We start from the raw sequence: 19473 nt of genomic DNA, 5'->3' as shown, positions 1-19473 counted from the left end.
AGATGAAACCACAAACTAAATGTGGACATGTATCCTAGTTGTTGGATGAAGCCATCCTTTAGAATAGTTATGAAGCGATCTATGTGATTCTACATCTTTGATGAAAGAGGTTGCCTAGATGTACCAAAGATGTTAGAGAACCTGGTTACTCTCACTAAGTGAAAGTGAATAAATGGTGAGTCTTGGTCGTATCAAAGGTGGAACTTCTCTTTATGCAGACCATGTGTGTCGAAGCATTAGGTCATCTATGCGTACCCTAATCTACTTACCTGCCTTTGTGAGTTGCTTGGATGCCTCAACACCTTTCTATCCTGCTATAGCTTCCTAAGTGTCTAAATGAAACATACTACTCGAAACATAGCCTCCACTCACATGGAGTGGTGACAAGCTCTGCTCCACTTTCACTCACCATGGAGAGACAGGTTGTGGCCCGTGGAATACACATTAGTTGACCATCTCAGTTGGCCCCCCATCTATTGTGAATAGGAATGTAAAATGGGACCCTTGGTCTCTCCAAGGTTCATTATGAGGCCTCTACGCGTGTAACTTATCCAAAACTTGTAGATAGTCCCTTCTATGACTCGGATGCTAAGACAATACTTTCAGTATATAGCATAATATGAACTCCAGTATGTGCCAAATTCACACATAAATTGGAGTACCTGCCAACTCCACACTCTTGTGTGAAGGTGCTTTGATATCTTTAGGTAGAGGTTAAACACAGTTAAAGCGTACACACCAAAAAGTGCTTACAATGGGTTCTGAGTTCCCTCGTGGGCATCGTACTTGGCTCGTCACATGCTCACTACAAGAGTAGATCCCCCAATCATCTTTGATGACACATCATAAACTTGTGGATTGCTTGCTACAAGAGTACATTCCTCAATAATCTTTTATGGCACATCGGCTTGTCATGTCAGAACTGTGCCAAAGCTTTGTGCAAATCCACTAAGCAACCTTTTGATCGTCCCACTTTTTTGCTTGATCAACTAGAGCAAGAATGTGGCTGGTGAAGATTGTTTTAAACTGATTGATGTTAGAAAAAAACTCATATGAATTTGGGCTTACCTAGGGTTTTTAGGCCCTTGCTCTCTGCACATGAGCTCAACTGTGCCTCTTACACACTTCCACAAGGTTTGGCCAATGTGTGGCCAGTTGCCCCCCGTCAAGAGTACCCCCCAAACTTGTGCATACGCACAATGGTGTGCCTGGTCTACTATGGTAGTAATCCATTGAAAAGAAGGCAATGAAGGGGGTGAGGGTGCTTGTAGCAGATATGAGGTGCTCACCTTGCATACTAAGTGCTATATGAGGAACAACCATGCTACATGCAGCAAATAGCTGTCTATACCATCATGGCTGTACTTGAACTCAAGACCTTTTGAAAGAGAGAGAGAGAGAGAGAGAGAGAGAGGATGCAATTAACAAAAGAAAGGACAACCACCATTTTTCATAAGAGTAAGCATTGCCAAAGCTCTTGTTGTTTAGCTTGTACTGCTCACTAGATTCTGGTCTCCTTTAGTAGTCATAAATTTGGCCAATTGTCTCCTAATTACCTTGCGTTGGCAGAGTCTTCTTTTTTGTCTTTGAACGGTTGGGATTGAATCTTTGCTTTGTTTCGGAATTCAAAGGCTTTTTGTACAAAATGGTCGAACTCTAAAACAAGTATGTCTTTTTATTCTGGAGGGGGCAAGTCAATATCTGAGATTTTCAGTAGTGACTTAATTGTCTACACACCTTAGCCATTCTCAACCATCAATACAAAAAGCACTTTAGGAACCACCGCAATGCTATCTCAATATGTACGTGTATCACACACAGACAAAACAACTGCATACAACTTTCTCACGTGTAAAAAGTGTAATCATCAAATAAAGGGGCTTAGAACCTCCGTATGGAAAGCCTGCTAGTGTCCATAGGCACAATGCATCTTTTACTCGCACTGACTTTTGGTCAATATTTATTTGCCTACTGCCAGTCCTATCCCCCCCAAACAGGCAGCAACTTGATCATACTGCTGATTGACAATTGGCCCCTTGAGTTTCTGCTTTCTGCTCTTTTGTACCCTTGCTAGCTTGTGCAATCAATAACCCATGGCTTCAATCATCTCCATGAGGCTCCCCTTTTCAAATGCACTCAAACATGCACGCGCCTCTTAGTACAAAAAGCTGCAGAGCCTCTCAAAGATCATATACTAAAATCCTCACATGAAACAGCTGGTACACATACTCACTTCATGATCGCGACTAATTTAGCTACCTTGACAATACTGCCAGTAATACATCAGTTAGTTTGCAGAATAAGTAGTTACAAAGAATGTCAGAAATATATAGAAGGTAAGCGACAGTATCTCACACTATTGAGGCCACTTAGCAATGACCCCTTATAATGAAACCAAGTAATAAGATGGTGAATACAGTTGAAGCAACTGCTCATTAAACCTTTTTAATGAGACAATCAATAAACAAAGCCTCGATAATTGCAGGCCTTCCATATTTGCTTATCCAGGCACTCCAGTTCTTTACAAATATACCCATCTGGGCTGGGCGGGCAATGTTGCCCAAATCATTAAAACTTCTCAAGGTGATGTGTGTATATGTAACCTTGTGTTAAAAAGTGTGGTAAAATCCATCTCCACCCTTGCAGCCTAAGTAACCCCCCACAAATATCGGGTAAAGAGAAAGGCCACTGCTTTTTTTGCATTGGGCACAGGCGCTATAGCATTGGAGCCATGAAAGCCCTCTCTCAACAAATCCAGGCCTGTCTAGTCACTTGAGTTTCAAGCCTCAGAGGATCAGCAGCATGTACTGTGACGTAAGTGGAGCATGCTCTACAACTTCCTCTTTGTGTAGACAGTTGCATAAGAAATCCAGCAATCCCTCTTCAACCTGATACACACTGAGCTATCCACCTTCGAAAGCTCTTTGCATCCAGCTGGTTAGCAATGACTTTCAGCATCCGAGATTTAATGCTGCAAGTGGCTCTTCCCACATCAGGAAAGCATGTAGTTGTTAGCTGATCCTTGGTAAGGACTTAACTTGGCTGGCTGCGATTAGTTTTAAAACCTGCAACAACACTAGAATCTTCAGGAGTTTCTTCGGGTGAGATGGTAGATGGCTGTTGACCTGTGGCACATGCTAAACCATTTGGAAGACTGGAGGTGTTGAAAGGGAGCTCTTTTGAGCTTGTATCACTCTTCAGGTCTTCAGTTGCACCCCTTGCTGATAGCCTCTCATCAGAGGATTCTGATCCCCTGGGCCTAAGTAAAGAGGGTACATCCCCTTTGCAGTATCTACGCCATAGCTTTCTATATATGCCTTCCAAATTTTGTACAAAATTGTTGCCATTGCAAAGGTATGACTTGAGCATACGCTCCCGTAAACTCATTCTTGTATTGGCAAGCATAGGTGTATCGGATGCAAGATCTAGCGCTTTGCTCACATATTCATCTTCACTTCTGGCAATAAGCCTCTCCAACCCTGTCAATATTAAGAAAAGAAGATTCTTATCACCTTTCAAATCCTGGTAGGGCAGGAGTATCACAGGAGATACTGCAATGGACGTGGGTATCTGGAGTTATTAAGCTTGCATAGAAAAAATTCTCAAATAAAAATCAATCAAATGTTGCATTACCAACTTGATGCAAGAGGGTCACTCCCACGTTGTTTGCATGAACGGTCCCTGCCATGGTTACACAAGGTACTCCCATGTAAAGAGACTCGCAAGTGGTAGTTGTCCCAGCATATGGAAAAGTGTCCAAACTGTACAATGATGTCAAAGTTACAACACAAAAGTTGCAGAGTATCTTGGAAGTAAAGTGGAAACAAACAGGAAAGACCAGGTGTTCTACATCATTTGATTCTGCTACTACAAGAAATCCATTTGTGCTCAAACATACTGTTAGGGGTGGGGTATCGCTTGGCACTAAGGATGCTTCAAGACTCAGAAGTGCATGTATGCTACTATGTGGCACCTATCCTGTCAGTGAAAACATAGGCTGCTTCCCACTCCCACTTAATTGTCATTTGCTATTACCACGGCTGGCTGCACAGCTGGGCAATCTCCAAGCTGTCCCCGCCCCTGTTTCGTTTTGTTTCCTTTGTTTGCTGCTTGCAAAGTGATGGTTTTTGTTTTCGTTTGCTTTTTGCTGATTGTTAGCTTGTTGCATGCTTGCAGTGTTATGTTTTGTGTTGTGGATTGCTTTTGCTTGTGGAAGTGTGCGCGCGTGTTTGCATGCTTGTCAGTGTTTTTCTTTTTGCTGATTGTTAGCTTGTCGCATGCTTGCAGTTTTATGTTTTGTGTTGTGGATTGCTTTTGCTAGTGGAAGTGTGTGTGCATGTTTGCATGCTTGTCAGTGTTGTGGACTTGTGGTGTGGGTAAGTGTATGTGTGCTTGTTTTACCGCTTGTTCCTTGCTTTTCCCATTTTTGGGATTTGTGAATGCTTGAAAATGAGATGATAGGAGGATCGAAGGAGGGTTCATGGTAGCTTCAAGGCCTCTTTCGCAACCTTTTGCCCTGGCAAATGCATATTTCTTGCAATTTGCAGTTCCCACAACCCTCTTTGATGCAAATATGGAGGCTAATGCAAAAATTTCAGCTTCAAGCTTGGGGTTAGGCTTTGGTCTCAAAAAGGCAGACACTGCTTTAGTTGGTACCCGTCACAAGCTTGGGCACCCCAAGTCGGGAATCTGACACGACACACCACAGAATCACTTAAAATACTTCAAAACTGTAAAATTTGAGTCGACACGCCCCGGCGTAGTTCTGAGCACATAGGTATTGGCCCCAAAATCTGGTGCCCCTTTCTATATTTCTTTTTATATTAATGCTTGAGCAAAGTACAACACCCACGTCAGACTCTGCATCTAGATGCTTTGCAGAGTGAGGCCCTAAGGGTCTATTTATTCTTGCAAGGGATGCCCCAAAATAAATTAAACTCAAAAGGTCCCTAAGGGTCCAGATGCTCTGTAGAGTGAACCCCCTAAGGGTCTATTTATTCTTGCAAGGGATGCCCCAAAAGCAACCAACTCCCAAAAGCATCTGGCCTAAAAACTGCCAAAAAAGCAGCCAACGCAATTGGCGGAAATCCGTACAGCAGCCACGTCAGCATGTCAATGCATATTGCAAAAATCCGTATTGTTGCACGTGGCACCTGTCAACGGAAATTCCGAGCATGTCTGTATAGCCTGCCACATCAGCATATCAATGCAAATTCCAGAAGATCCGTACGGTAGGTGTCCACGTCATGGGCTTTGGTCCTCCGGTGGTCATGCCATGTCATCCGTTTGTGACATAACCCCCTTTTGAAAGAATTGTAATCACCCTCCATTACGCCTCCAAAATCAAACACAAGCCATAAGCCAGTTCAATAGACGCCGACTCTAAGTACCGACGCACTAGAGTCTAGACGACCCAATTCCAGCAATTGTACACAGACAACAGTCACATCACATTCATACCATATCACAAAGAATCCATTTTGATCTAGGATCATGATTCCTGGCAACATATTTAGCAATCGCATGTAGATCCACACAGGACCTCACTGATGTCGGATTAACTAATCCTTATTGCGATCATGTCTGTAGATTTCTCAAGACCGAAATGCTGCAGTCATTTCGTCAATCATTCGATCTGCACTTAAACACAATCACATGTGAGTGTTGGGGTATACAGCCCAATGTGGTCGCCCAGGTAAGTGGGCGGGCCGCCAGGTATGTACACATATTCTTTTGTAAAAACCTAATAAGAACTCACTATACTCTACACATTACAGTAGAGTGAGTTCACCATATCGTCGTGCTCTTCTTCGCACACTCTCTCTCGCGTCGCACTTCCGCTCGTACTTCTTCAACTGGTATCAGAGCTCAGATCGAGGCTCGGGGCAGCACTGCAGGAGGCTAGAGTCACCAGCTCATATTGGAGTGAAATTCGACAGGCAAAGACACGGCCCCAAATCTTGTGGGAGTGCCCGTAGGGCTAGGTGTGCTCAGAATTTCATTCTGAGGTCATCTTGGTCACCGTTCGGCTTCGACAAAGTTCTGCACAGGCCATTTTCGAATACGTGGTCTCAGCGGGTGCAGATCCGACTCTGCAAATTTGGGGTTTTCGGCCTACGACTGCAGGTGCTGAGGATATCGACACTCCTAGAGTGTTGATTTGTGGCTATCTACACATCGAAGGACAGCTCACAGTTCTTGGAGGCGTGTCACATACGACACGGGTGCATCTACACACAGACTGTAGGCGACATCCACTAGTTCATCAGGTAGCTTGTGTTTGCTGCTTGATATTCCATATTTCATCCTGACATTGCAGGTACTTCCACATGGGATGTATTGTCAGAGATGATGTATGTCTGTTGAGGGTTTGCTGGCTGTGAGTCACGCAGCAAACAACCGCCGCAACGGTTACAGCATACAGTGGGAAATTTGTGGATGTATGACTTTGTGGGAAGTCTATGTACTGTCAGATTTACTGCAGCCTTTGTTGAGGGTCGAGTGAGGTTTTATTGAGCTGGGGGATTCTCGAATGTTGAGATCCTTTCGGTGATACAAGTCTTGGAGCGATCCCTCGAGCACCCTTAGATAGGCAGCTAGGATGTATTGACTGTGAGTTAGACAGTTGGGATTGCATCTTTGCTTTACTGCCGTTGAGGCATTGTCGCAGTCTATGCTTACAGGACAGTGACAGGACAGTCAGAGACAGTACAGGTACAAGACAGGTTTACCCACAGCTTACAGTGTTAGAGAGACAGTGGTTTTTTCAGCTATTTTTTGGTCTGTTTTTAGTACACCAGAGCCATTTTACAAAGGAGACTCTGCCAAAATTTCTGCAGAATCTGAAGCTTTCTTGGTTCATTTGATAGGTTGATATTGGTTCAGAGGTCAGTTTACAGGGGAAACTCTGCCGAATTTTTCCCAGGAAAGTAAACTACTGTGAAGCGTAGCTATGGCTGGATCACAGGACACTGCTCTTTACAATATCAAGAAGCTGGATGGAACCAATTTCCCATTGTGGAAGAAGCAGATTTGGCACGTGTTGGTACAAAAGAAGCAGATAAAACCTATAAAGCTCAAGGGGATAAAACCAGAAGATATGGACGAAGATGAATGAAGCGAAATGGATGAATTGACACTTTCTACCATTATGCTGACTTTGGCAGAAAGCGTTTACTTCAATGTAGCAGACGAGATGTCTGCTTATCAAGCATGGTTAAAGCTGAGTGATCTTTATGAGAAGCCGAGTACAGCTTCACAGGTATACTGGCTTAAGAAGCTTGTTGACTTGAAGATGAAAGAAGGGACACCTATGTCCAATCATCTGAATGAATTCAACACAATCTATAGTCAGTTGTCAGCTCAAGGTGTCAAGTTTGATGAACCTGTTAGAGCTATGTTCCTGTTGATCACATTGCCAGAAAGTTGGAACACTTTTCGCACAGCTTTGAGTAATTCTGCACCTCCAGATGGTTTGAACATAGCAGGTGTAGAAGGAAGTCTGCTTACTGAAGAAACCAATAGAAAGACAATGGACAAAGGCAAAGGAACAACCTTAGTTGTCAGGGGAAGGACCAAAGAAAAGTACAAAGGTGGAAAGAGGAATCAGTCTCGTAGCAAGTCCCGCAATGCTAAAGGCAAGAGTGACATAGAATGCTACCATTGTGGCAAGAAGGGTCACATGAAAAGAGACTGCAGAGAATGGAAAGCAGAAAAAGGCAAAGAGAAAGCTGAAGACCATGGTGAGAAGAACAAGTCCTCAGTGAAGATTCAAGAAATAAATGTGACAAACACTGTTGCAAAGGATGACAGTCTAGTGTCAGGAGACATCTACTTCTTGAAGAATACAATGGACTCAGCTCTTCTTACGGCATCTGATGGAAATGCACTGAGTGACTGGATTATAAACTCAGAACATCACTTCATGCGTCTCCAAACAAGGAGTGGTTTACCTCTTATGTGACCACTAAAGATCATGTTCGGCTAGGCAATGGGCAGACATGTGAGATCTTAGGTGTTGGAGATGTTCAATTGAAGTTTCAGAATGGCTCTTCTTTCACGCTGAAGAATGTGAGACATGTTCCCGCAATTACAAAGAGCTTGATCAGCACAGGTTTACTTGATGATGCTGGCTACGTCACCACTTTTCGACAGAACATGTGGAAGATATCCAAGGGTTCTATGACAGTAGCACATGGAGTAAATTCTGGAGGACTTTACATGATTATGTATCAAATGTCTCTAAAAATGTAATCAATGTAACCGAGCAGCCGAACATTTCTTTGTGGCATAACCGGTTAGGACATATGTCCAAGAAGGGAATGGAAATCTTGTCTCGTTCTGGTTATTTGCCTGGCTTTTCATTTAATGATTTTGAATTCTGTGAACATTGTCTGTATGGTAAGCAAACACAACAGCCACATAAGCATAGAAGCAGTAGAAGAGATACACAGTTGGCACTTGTTCATAGTGATTTGTGTGGACCTATGCCTAACCTATCTCTAGGGGGAGCTTCTTACTTTATGACATTTATAGATGATTACTTGAGGAAAGTATGGGTTTACTTTCTCAAGCACAAGGATGAAGCGTTTAGTGTTTTCAAAACGTTTGTGACACTTGTGGAGAATCAGAGTGGCAAGAAGCTTAAATGCTTACGCACTGACAATGGTGGAGAGTATGTTTCAAATGCCTTTCAGGACTTTTGTGAGTCAAAAGGTATAAAACGTGAACTTATTGCTCCTTACAATCCTCCTCAAAATGGTGTTGCTGAGAGGATGAATAGGACCATACAAGAGAAGGTCAGAAGTATGTTGCCTAATGCACAGCTGCCAAATGGGTTTTGGGCTGAAGCTGTATCAACAGCTGTTCATCTTGTAAATAGATCTCCTAGCAAGGTTTTGCAGAAGGATTCAGTGCCAGAGATGGTATGGTCAGGCAAAATGCCCTCATACAAGCATCTCAGAGTCTTTGGCTGTGAGGCATATACTCACGTTCCAAAGGAATTTAGGAACAAACTTGAACCAAAGAGTAGAAAGTGCATCTTTCTAGGCTATGGTAATTCTGGTGAGATGGGGTACAGACTTTGGGATCCCGAATCTAGAAAGGTTGTCCGCAGCAATGATGTTCACTTTAATGAATCCAAATATCATTCTAAACCAGAGAGGGTTGAGGAGATTAGAAGAGTTGTCTTCCAAGAAGATGGACCTGCACGTGCAAGACAAAATGTCAGGGCTCAAGAGGAGCAAGGACAGGATAGAGTGGAACCACAGGTTGTGGCTGAGCCTGAGCCGCCTGTTGTGCGTAGATCTGGACGTGTCACGCGACCTCCTGATAGGTTTGTTCCATCTATGAACTATGTCATGTTGACTGATTGCAATGAGCCTTCATGTTACAAGGAAGCAGTGCAAATGAAGGACTCTGGGAATTGGCAATTGGCCATGCAGTCAGAGATGACAGCTCTGCATAAAAACAAGACATGGAAGCTAGTTAAATTACCACAGGGCAAAAAGGCTCTACCTTGTAAATGGGTTTACAAATATAAGATCACCGCTCATGATAGTCAGCCAAAGTACAAAGCAAGGCTTGTTGCCAAGGGCTTTAAGCAAGAACAAGGCATTGACTTTGATGAAGTCTTCTCTCCGGTGGTCAAGATGACTACATTGAGATGCTTTCTTGCATTGGTTGCCATATTAGATTTGGTGTTGCACCAAATGGATGTCAAGACAGCGTTCTTGCATGGTGATTTAGATGTGGAAATTTACATGCAGCAGCCAGAAGGGTTTGTTGAGAAAGGCAAGGAAGATTGGGTATGCCAGTTGTTAAAGAGTCTTTATGGCTTAAAACAATCACCGAGGGCATGGTACCATAAATTCCACAAGTTTATGCTTTCTCAAGGCTACAAACGTAGTGAGTTCGATCACTGTCTATATACAAAGAAGGCTAAAGATGGTAGTTGGCTGATCCTTATTTTGTATGTGGATGACATGTTGATTGCTGGCAAGCACTTGGAAGAAATTTCAGCTTTGAAGTCAAAGATGGCAAAATCGTTTGACATGAAAGACATGGGTGAGGCAAGTCATATACTTGGTATGCTCATTGAGAGAGACAGATCAAAGAAGTTGATTTGGTTATCTCAAACAGAGTATATTGACAAGGTTTTGCAACGTTTCAATATGGAGAAGGGAAAGGCACTGAGTGTTCCATTGCCACCATATGTGAAACTTAGCAAACAAGATTGTCCTGTGTCTGAGGAAGAACAGGCTGAAATGGATAAGATTCCATATGCGTCTGCAGTGGGTAGTTTGATGTATGCAATGATTGCTACTCGCCCAGACATTGCATTTGCAGTGGGAGTAGTAAGTCGATACATGTCAAACCCAGGCAAGAAACATTGGGAGGCAGTGAAAGGAATATTGAGATACCTGAAAGCTACAAAGAGTATGCGTATATGCTATGGGAGTCAGGAGCTAAGTGTAAAGGGTTTTACAGACTCAGATTATGCAGGTGACTTAGACAACCGAAGGTCTACGTCAGGGTATGTTTTTACATTGGCTGGTGGAGCAGTATCATGGCGTTCTAGATTACAAGATTGTGTTACTCAGTCTACTACAGAGGCTGAATATGTTGCAGCATGAGAGGCATGCAAAGAATCAATTTGGCTTAATCGACTAGTAACAGATTTGGGAATCAAAGAAGAGATGCCTGTGTTATATTGTGATAGTCAAAGTGCTATACAATTGGCTCGCAATCCAGTTTATCACTCAAAGACAAAGCATGTGGATGTGAAGTATCATTTCATCAGGGAAATGCTCGAGGATAAGCGACTTCAGCTTGTCAAAGTTCACACCACAGAAAATCCTGCTGATCTACTTACAAAAGGACTTCCCTCAGAGAGCTTTGCGCATTTTCGCAAGCAATTAGGTGTAGGGTAGTACATCACTTCTCTACATCTCTTGTATATTAGCTTGTATAGTAGCTTCTTTCACACTTAAAGTATCACATTGGACTTTAAGTGGGAGGTTGTTGGGGTATAAAGCCCAATGTGGTCGCCCAGGTAAGTGGGTGGGCCGCCAGGTATGTACACATATTCTTTTGTAAAAACCTAATAAGAACTCACTATGCTCTACACATTACAGTAGAGCGAGTTCACCATATCGTCGTGCTCTTCTTCTCGCACTCTCTCTCGCGTCGCACTTCCGCTCGTACTCCTTCAGTGAGTAATCATTTCTGGGAATTCCAATCCATCAATCACGACACTGAGTTCATACTGAATAGAGTGTTTCAATCATTTAGTTCTAGTCATCTTTTCGCTGTGTGGCCACCTAATCCCTTGGAAACTCTTGATGGGCTCACCATAGTTTCATTCAGTCATTCGTCATGATTCAAAGTTCATGATTCTTATCTTGAATCCTGATCGGATTCAGTCTGGAGCTGTCATTGCTTCAAATTGCATTTAAAATCATCAATTTCACCTGCTATCTGCACACAAATATCAAGTTCTTCCAAAAACATTAGTTTCATACATAAATCAAAATCATCTTCGGGAATTCCTATATCAAAGTTCTTCATTCATACACTCAGTTCATACCGAACACAATGTTTCAATCATTGAATCTAGTCATCTCATCCGTCCAGAAGTCTTGATGCAGCTAGATCCCTGTGTAGCCATCTCATCTTGCAAGAACTCTTGATGCACTCACCATAGTATCCAATCATTTCATTCATATGGGAATCTTGATGTACTAGAATCTTATTTCATCATTCATCATTTCTCATGCACAATCCTTCAAATTTCAAAACAAAATTCATCATTTTTATCTTGAATCGACAAATTCATTCCTGAGTTGCAGTTGCTCTCGATTGCTTTTAGATGCAAATTCCTTGCCGTGTCATCCTCAATTTCACTTGCAAAACAGGTAAAATTTCAAGCAAATGGTTCATCTCATTGCAAAGGAGTCGATATCCAACTCCATGCTTCCAAATGCTTTCATATGCATGTTTCTCGCTTCTAGTAGTTATTTGCACATAGATAACAAGAGCTTCCAAAACCATTAATTTCACACATATTGAGTTTTTTTGCAAAACCCCTAATTTTTCAAAGTTGTAGGATAAAAGATCTGTTCGTGTCAATGTGTAGAGCTTGTTGAGAGGATCAACTTTGCGTTCTGTCGCATATCCAAATTCTCAACCATCAAAGAGATTCTTTAAGGTCTTCTGGCAGACTTTCTTGCTGAAAATTTGTTATATTCTTCATTCTTTTCTTCAGTTCTCGCACCGAATTTCAACTTTTCTTTTCCTTCCCACCGAGAGATGTTACCTTTGTCAGATTCTCTACGAGAATGCATGTGTAATCTGGGATTCTTTATGGCTTATGCCCTGTAAGACATAGCGATGAAGGTAGGAGCGTGCCCAATGCGCAATGAAGTAAGGATGGCAATGGCTAATAAGTCCGGGGTTGGGGCACGAAGATTCTTCAATGACAATTTCCAAAGTGTCCTGTCTACTCTTTGATAGGACCGGTATGCTTTGAGAAAGGGGTCAGGGCACGAAGATTCTTCAATAACAATTTCCAAAGTGCCCAAGTGTCCTGTCTGCTCTTTGATAGGACTGGTATGCTTTGAGAAAGGGGTCGGGACACGAAGATTCTTCAATAACAATTTCTTTAAGTGTGTTATTTCCTAAAGTGCCCAAGTGTCCTTGCTCTTTCATAGGACCGATATGCTTTGAGAAAAGCAAAAGCTTGATGCTCTGATACCATTGTCACAAACTTGGGCACCCCAAGTCGGGAATCTGACACGACACATGAAAGAATCACTTAAAGTACTTCACAACTTTAAAATTTGAGTTGACACGGCCCGACGTAGTTCTGTGCCCAGAGGTATTGGCCCCAAAATCTGGCACCCCTTTCGGTATTTCTTTTTATATTAATGCTTGAGCCAAGTACAACACCCGCGGGACCTCTGCTCTCAGACTCTGCGTCCAGATGTTCTACAAAGTGAGGCCCCTAAGGGTCTATTTATTCTTACAAGGGATGCCCCAAAAGCAATCAATTGCCAAAAAAGCAACCAATGCAATTGGCGGAAATCCATATAGCAACCACATCAACAAGTCAGTGCATATTGCGGAAATCCGTACTGTTGCCACATGGCACTTGTCAACGTTTCGGGCCTGTCCGTATAGCCTGCCACATTAGCATACCAACGCAAATTCCGGAAGATCTGTACGGTAGCAATCCACGTCATGGGCTTTGGGCCTCTGGTGGTCATGCCACATCATCGGTTTGTGACAGTACCAGCCTACCGTCGCTCAAGGAGATATTCTAAGCAATAGGTACCTTCACAACGTTATCTGCTCTCTCGGTGATATTTTTTGAGCAGTAGGTACCTTCACAAGGTTATCTGCTCTCTCGGTGATATAACTTAAACTGCTCCATGGGTACGTCTGAAATGAGTCATCTATTCACCTCCTTCAAGCTTGCTGCATGGAAACCGGAAGTGCCATGGTCTTGTGATTTGAGCACCTCTCCAAATCAGCTCGTACTACAAATGAGCACCAAATCAGAGATATGAATGAGCAATCAGCCGACAACCTCCACATTGGACAGCCTAAAATCTCTCGTAGGTGCACAATCAAGATGACCCCCCTGAGTCTGAAAAAACTGCAGCTAGTATGTCTCCTCTCCAACCTTGCTACAACCGCTCAGATCCTTAAGAACTCACACACAAGGCCACCAATCAAGATATGATGCAAAATCAGCCATGTATCTACTCTCCATAGCTGCTACATGTGCACTCGAAACTTGACCAAGAGAACCCAAAGTCGTCCCAACTGGGTACGCACTAAATCAGCCAATCAAACCTCTCAAAAACCGGATATGCACTAAATCAGCCCATCAAACATCTCAAAATCAGCCCACTAAATCAACCGGATACACTAAATCAGCCCGTCAAACCTCTCTCAAACCCTCCAAACAAGCACTGAAACAAGCTGCGACACGAGTCCAAGATCACTAGAACTTGGTGTCCCAAAACGAGAGCGTATACAAGCAATTAATAAGCTGAAAAAAATAGAACTTGACAAAGAGATAGAAGGGAGAGGACCAGAAGATGGGCTGGTCCCCTCCCTTAGAGAGAATCTTTATTACGGGGAAAATCTGTTTACAAGCACAAGAACCTGAGTAAACCCCTCCGTTCTAGATCTCATACTCGATGGTCGTTTCCTTGGAACCTGAGAGGCTAGCTCTCAACTCACATACCTTTCGGATTGTTCTTAGAGCATAAAAGCTCTACAAACCATGTTTCCGGAATCCTCGAGCGTAGGCCGAAGCCTCCTTGCTCCGAGATGGAGACTTGCAAAACACAAACACAATAGCAAAGAATCATAGATCTCATGTACAACCATCACGTGTTGCTCCCTGCACGGAAAACAACCTCTGTACGCATATTGGTTGCAAACACTTGTAGATTTGTCGCAACAGAGTCTCCTCTTGCTTAGCACTGGCAATTCTCTTGAGAGTGGGGGTGCTCCTGCTGCTTTTATAGGCTCCAGAGGTTGGCAAGAATAGCAGAGGGACTGGTGCTTTTTCTCCCAACAATAGCAAGTGGGGAAAGGCGGCAAAAATAGAGAGAGGAGAGAGAAAAGGGATGGCGGAAGATACATATACAGAGGAGTGAGAGATCACTATTTGTTTGCTGTTTTTAGCCAGACAAACGGTGCCTTCTTTTTTAATGCTTTTTATCAAGTGGGCAGCCGGACATCTTTTTAAAAACGGTGCAAACTTGTTCAAAACTCATTTTAAAACTTTGAGCTGAAAATCAATCCAAGCTGGATGCAACCTCATGCATAGATGCAAATGCAAATATAGACTCCCTCGCGAGAAAGCATTTGCTTTCCTAGAAAGCACTCAAAAACAACCTACTTTTCTTCAAAGCTTCTTAGAACCCATCTTTATTCAAGTGCTTGCATCTTTACGCGCGATTCTTACCCAGTTGGGATTTCCTCCTCAAATCAACGGAATATTCCGTATCTGACGGTGCCGTCACCCATCCTATGATGCACCGGGAAGACGGTCTCTCCCACCGAACTTATGAAACAACTCCTTTGTGATGCTTAATGTCACCCATCATATGACACATCCGAGATGTTTGTTCCCGATGGCTTTTATTAGTTCTTGTAGATCCACAGTTTCCAACTTAATAGTTCAAGTGCACACATTAAATAACTTGATTTCATTGAATACAAGATTACTAAGAAAATAAAATAATAGTCAATTTAGCAACATCCCTTTGGCTTCAGTCTTCTAAACAATTGTCCTCAACTATTGTGCTTGTACGTATCCTTCCAGAATCAAGGGATAAGGTGCTAATTCTTGCTTGGTCATCCATTGAGCATCCAAAGTAGAATAGTTCTTGAACTTTACCAAATACTTTCGTGTAATCTTTCCGGACTTTAGTGGCCACTCCTGATGATAAATGATCTGCTCCGGTTGAAGTATCTCTGGGGTTCCTCAACTCTTTCCGGACTTTAGTGGCCACTCCTGTTGATAAATGATTTGCTCCGGTTGAAGTATCTCTGGGGTTCCTCAACAATAGCCTTACTTAAAGGCGACCCCACATATGGCTGAAGTAAACTAACATGGAAATCATTATGGATCCTTAAACTAAGCCGTAGCTCTAATCGGAGTGTAACATCGTTCACTTCATCAATAATATTAAATGCCCATAGTAACGGTTGGAAAGTTTTACCACCTTTCCCTCGTGAGTCACTTTGTCTCACCTTCTTAAACTTGAGTAAGACCAATTGACCGATTGTCAAATCCACATTCCTTCTTTGCTTGTCAACAACTTATGTTTTTCTTGAGAGCGCAATATCGCTCTCTTGACTTGCCCATAGCAGTGTCCATATCTTGAACAAAGTCATTTGCTGCAAATATCTTATCCTTGAGTTAAAGGGATTGGTGGAAGCGAAGGCTTATCACAAAGAATCTCAAAAGGAGCTTTTCCTCTAGAGAAATGTACCGTATTGTTATACATGTACTCGACAAGAGGCAAATACTTTTTCTAGTCAAACTGCCTGTCTTACACATCGGATTTCAACATATCCAACAACATGGAATCGGCAATCTCACTCGGCCATCCGTTTGAAGATGATATACAAAAGAAAAATTCAACTTCGTACCAAGGTTATCAAATAAGGCACACCAAAAATTTTGTGTCATGCGCGGATCTTGATCACTGACAATAGACTTGGGCATCCCATGATCCTTAAACTATGCTAGAAAACCCTAACCATATAATTTGCGTTGATTGTTTTCTTGACTGGAGCTTGCTTACTAAATCTGTCCACAATGGTTCAGATTGCATCATTTCCACTCTGAGTCTTAGGGAGATTCATAATAAAATCCATGGCAATACTGTTCTCTAAGGTTGATTAGGCACGGGAAAGGGTTGGAGTAACCCAAGCGTCTTATGCTAATCGTACAAACTAAGCATTCCTTGACATACTGATCGATGTCTCCTCTTAAGCTTGGCCGAAAGAAATACCGTTTCAATGTTAAGATCGTAGGGAGGATACCCCGATAACCTGCATACGGCGAAGCATGTGCTTTATCCATGATTCCCTTCCTCAATGGTGCCACCACACAAATTGCTTGGCGGTGGTAGAGTAACCATCCAGAATTGATAGGACATTCATTCTCTCCATTTTGTAGCATTATCCAAATGGAGGAGATGCCTGGCTCATCTGAATAAAGGTCGGGAAGTGATTCCGGTTCTTGGTAATACAGAGAAGTGATTGCATTCACCCTCAACGATCTGTAGCCACATTCCTACTTCTAGCCGTATCAAGGATTTGGAAATGAAACATAGACAAGAAGATTGCCCATTTCGTCTGCTTCTCAAATTATTTCCGTTGTGTAAGGAAATACCGTAGACTTTGATGATCGGTTTTGATCACAAAATCCACTCCTAGAAGATAATGCTTCTAGGTAGACAAGGCATGAATCACATCAATAAGTTACTTCTCGTAGATCGAGACCTGCAATTCAATATCCTTGAGTTGTATAATCTCATAAGCCACTGCATGGGCTTCTTGGTTAAGCATTGCACAAATGCAATCACCTGAGGCATCGCAATGCATCTCAAGTCTGACACTATTAGGAATAGGACCATGGCTCAATAGGTACTTCAGCCTGTCAAAGGCAACTTGTTCTCTCGTTCCCATTTAAAAAGGATCTTCTTCCAGGTTAGGTCATGGAGTGGTCTTGCTACATGAGCAAAGCCTCACATGAATCTTCGATAATATGAACACAGTCCGAGAAAGCTATGTACATCATATACAATAGTCACTAGTAAGAGTTGACTAGTCTTGAACAACTTGGATCTTTGCTCGATCCATACTCACTTGATTGTAAGAGACTATATGGAGTAAGTAGTGAATCTCCATGAGAAAGAACTCACCTTTCTTTGCATTGATATGCAACTCATGCTTATGCAGTTCCTGAAACACTATATCCAGGGGCTTCTCACGTTCCTCTTCTGAGAGAAGATTAGTCCGTCATCGAAGAATACTCCCGTAAAGGCTCGGTATGGACTGAAGATATGATCCATCATTCGATTGAATATTGCAGGAGCATTAATTAAGCCGGAAGGCATGACCACACATTCATGAAGTCCAAAAGTAGTGCGGTAAACAGTGTTATGGACATCTTCACAGGCTATGTGTATTTGATGATACCCACTCTTGACGTGTATGCGACTAAAGATGCTTGCACCCTATAACTTATAGAGAATGTCATCAATTCAATAAATCGAAAGCAATTCTTGATTGTGATCTTGTTTAGAGATCAATAATTTATGCACATTCAGAACGTGCTATCTTCCTTTTGCACCAGTAGAGCTTGAGAGTAGTAGGGCAAAGTACTTGGCCATACTAGATCTTTCTCTAGAAACTCCTTGACTTGCTTCAAAATTACCTCTTGCTGAGCAAGACTTACTCTATAGGGGGGTTGGTTAGGAGGAGAGCTACCCAGTATGAGATCAATGCGATGATCTTCTGTTCATCTCGAAGGCAGCTTATAAGGAAGAGTTTCAATGAAACAGTCCCTGTACCTTTCAATAAATTGAAAGCGTTTTATATCAAGACTTGAAAGCGAACTCTCCTTAGACTTATCGCTCTCTTGCATGCAATCAAGTAAAATTGCACTTCTTCATTCCTTTTTAATAGAGATATAGCTTATAATAGGGAATAGCCAATCCCCAGCATCAACAAAAAAAGAAAAACTTTCTTGCCCTCAAAGTCAAAGGTGAGGGACTTTTCTACATAATCTAAAGACTAGTTACATGTGGACGTGCCTGACATACCCAAGATAATGTCACATCCTTTGATGGGTGCCATCACAAATCATTCTAGGTCCTACTTGCCAATTTGAAGATTCAGATGTCCTTGCACAAGAGTTGCATTGGTAGTCAACCGTTCAAATGCAGGTCCGGATGTGTTAAGAGAACCCAGCCCTTAGAAGCTGGCGCTTCCCTTTCTTTGTTTTCGTATTCCATTCTACATCAAGAATATAATTAGAGCTTGGTGGAGCGGGTTCAACAAGCAACAGACACAAATGCTAAGATGAGCAACACCTAGAAGCCGAAGAGGGAGCTTTGCAGCAACAAGCTACAAGCAGGCTTGCTCTCTTGCCAACCCCCCTGACTCGTCGGACTCTGTCTTTCCTTGCCTTACTGACATCATTTCTGGTATACCTCTATTTTTACTTCCGTTTTTAGTTTTTTGTTGCTTTTATGCATCTTTTGTAAAGCTGACTTGAGTTCAATATGTTTACTGTGTGCCTGAATCAAAATTTCCATCTTTGTTTGCATGATTCAGTAAGATGAATGCACCCAGTCATCCCACGACGAAATACCGTGCTCTTTAACCTGCTGCTTCTTTGTTCGCCCCCTCTTGAAAGAAACGTAATTGTCATCGATTATGCCTAAAAAACAGACATAGGACAAAATAGAGTTCAATAGACACTCAATCTCAGTAACAACATACCACACCACAAGTATCTAGCACTTGCACCAAGATGACAGTCATTGAACATTCACATCACTATCCTTGTCGCGACCTTAGATGAGAATCGTGATCATTGTAACTTATTTAGCAATCGCATTGAACCGCGATGATCTTTCATGGATGTCTTGATTTATTAAATCTCCTTACTATCATATTCGCATCACCCCTCAAGTGAGTAAGACAAAATGTTGCAGTCATTTCATCTTTCAGACACATGCTCAAACAATACACACATGTAACAAATTCATTTCAAGAATTCCCATTTCAAAGTACTTCTTTACATAACGTTATTAAGTAAAATACTGTTAGCTTGTCAATATCCCTAAAATCTAAAAAGAAATTAGTGACTTTATTTCCATCGAGATTGCCTGTGACAAAGGATGGAGTGACTCCTCTCTTGTGCAGCCCCAC

The 19473-nt window shown here is 42.3% G+C and overlaps 1 protein-coding gene across 1 annotated transcript in view; it reads right to left on the bottom strand.

Annotated features, from left to right (window-relative positions):
- Window positions 1-2267: 2267 nt before the first annotated feature.
- The window catches only part of SPY (Tetratricopeptide repeat (TPR)-like superfamily protein), a 104257-nt gene continuing 87051 nt past the window's right edge, over window positions 2268-19473 (bottom strand). Inside the window, exons 16-17 of the mRNA XM_086520006.1 lie at window positions 3634-3761; window positions 2268-3479 (exon numbers count right to left, since the gene is read on the bottom strand). Coding sequence (XP_086376132.1) covers window positions 3034-3479; window positions 3634-3761 — 574 coding nt within the window. The 3' untranslated portion in view covers window positions 2268-3033. The remainder of the gene's footprint in view (window positions 3480-3633; window positions 3762-19473) is intronic.

This window comes from Adiantum capillus-veneris, chromosome 9 (genome assembly GCF_014529385.1).
Source record: "Adiantum capillus-veneris isolate H3 chromosome 9, ASM1452938v2, whole genome shotgun sequence".
Lineage (NCBI taxonomy): Eukaryota > Viridiplantae > Streptophyta > Polypodiopsida > Polypodiales > Pteridaceae > Adiantum > Adiantum capillus-veneris.
The sequence above is the reverse complement of the archived record's forward strand: the minus strand, read 5'-3'. Positions and strand labels throughout refer to the sequence as shown.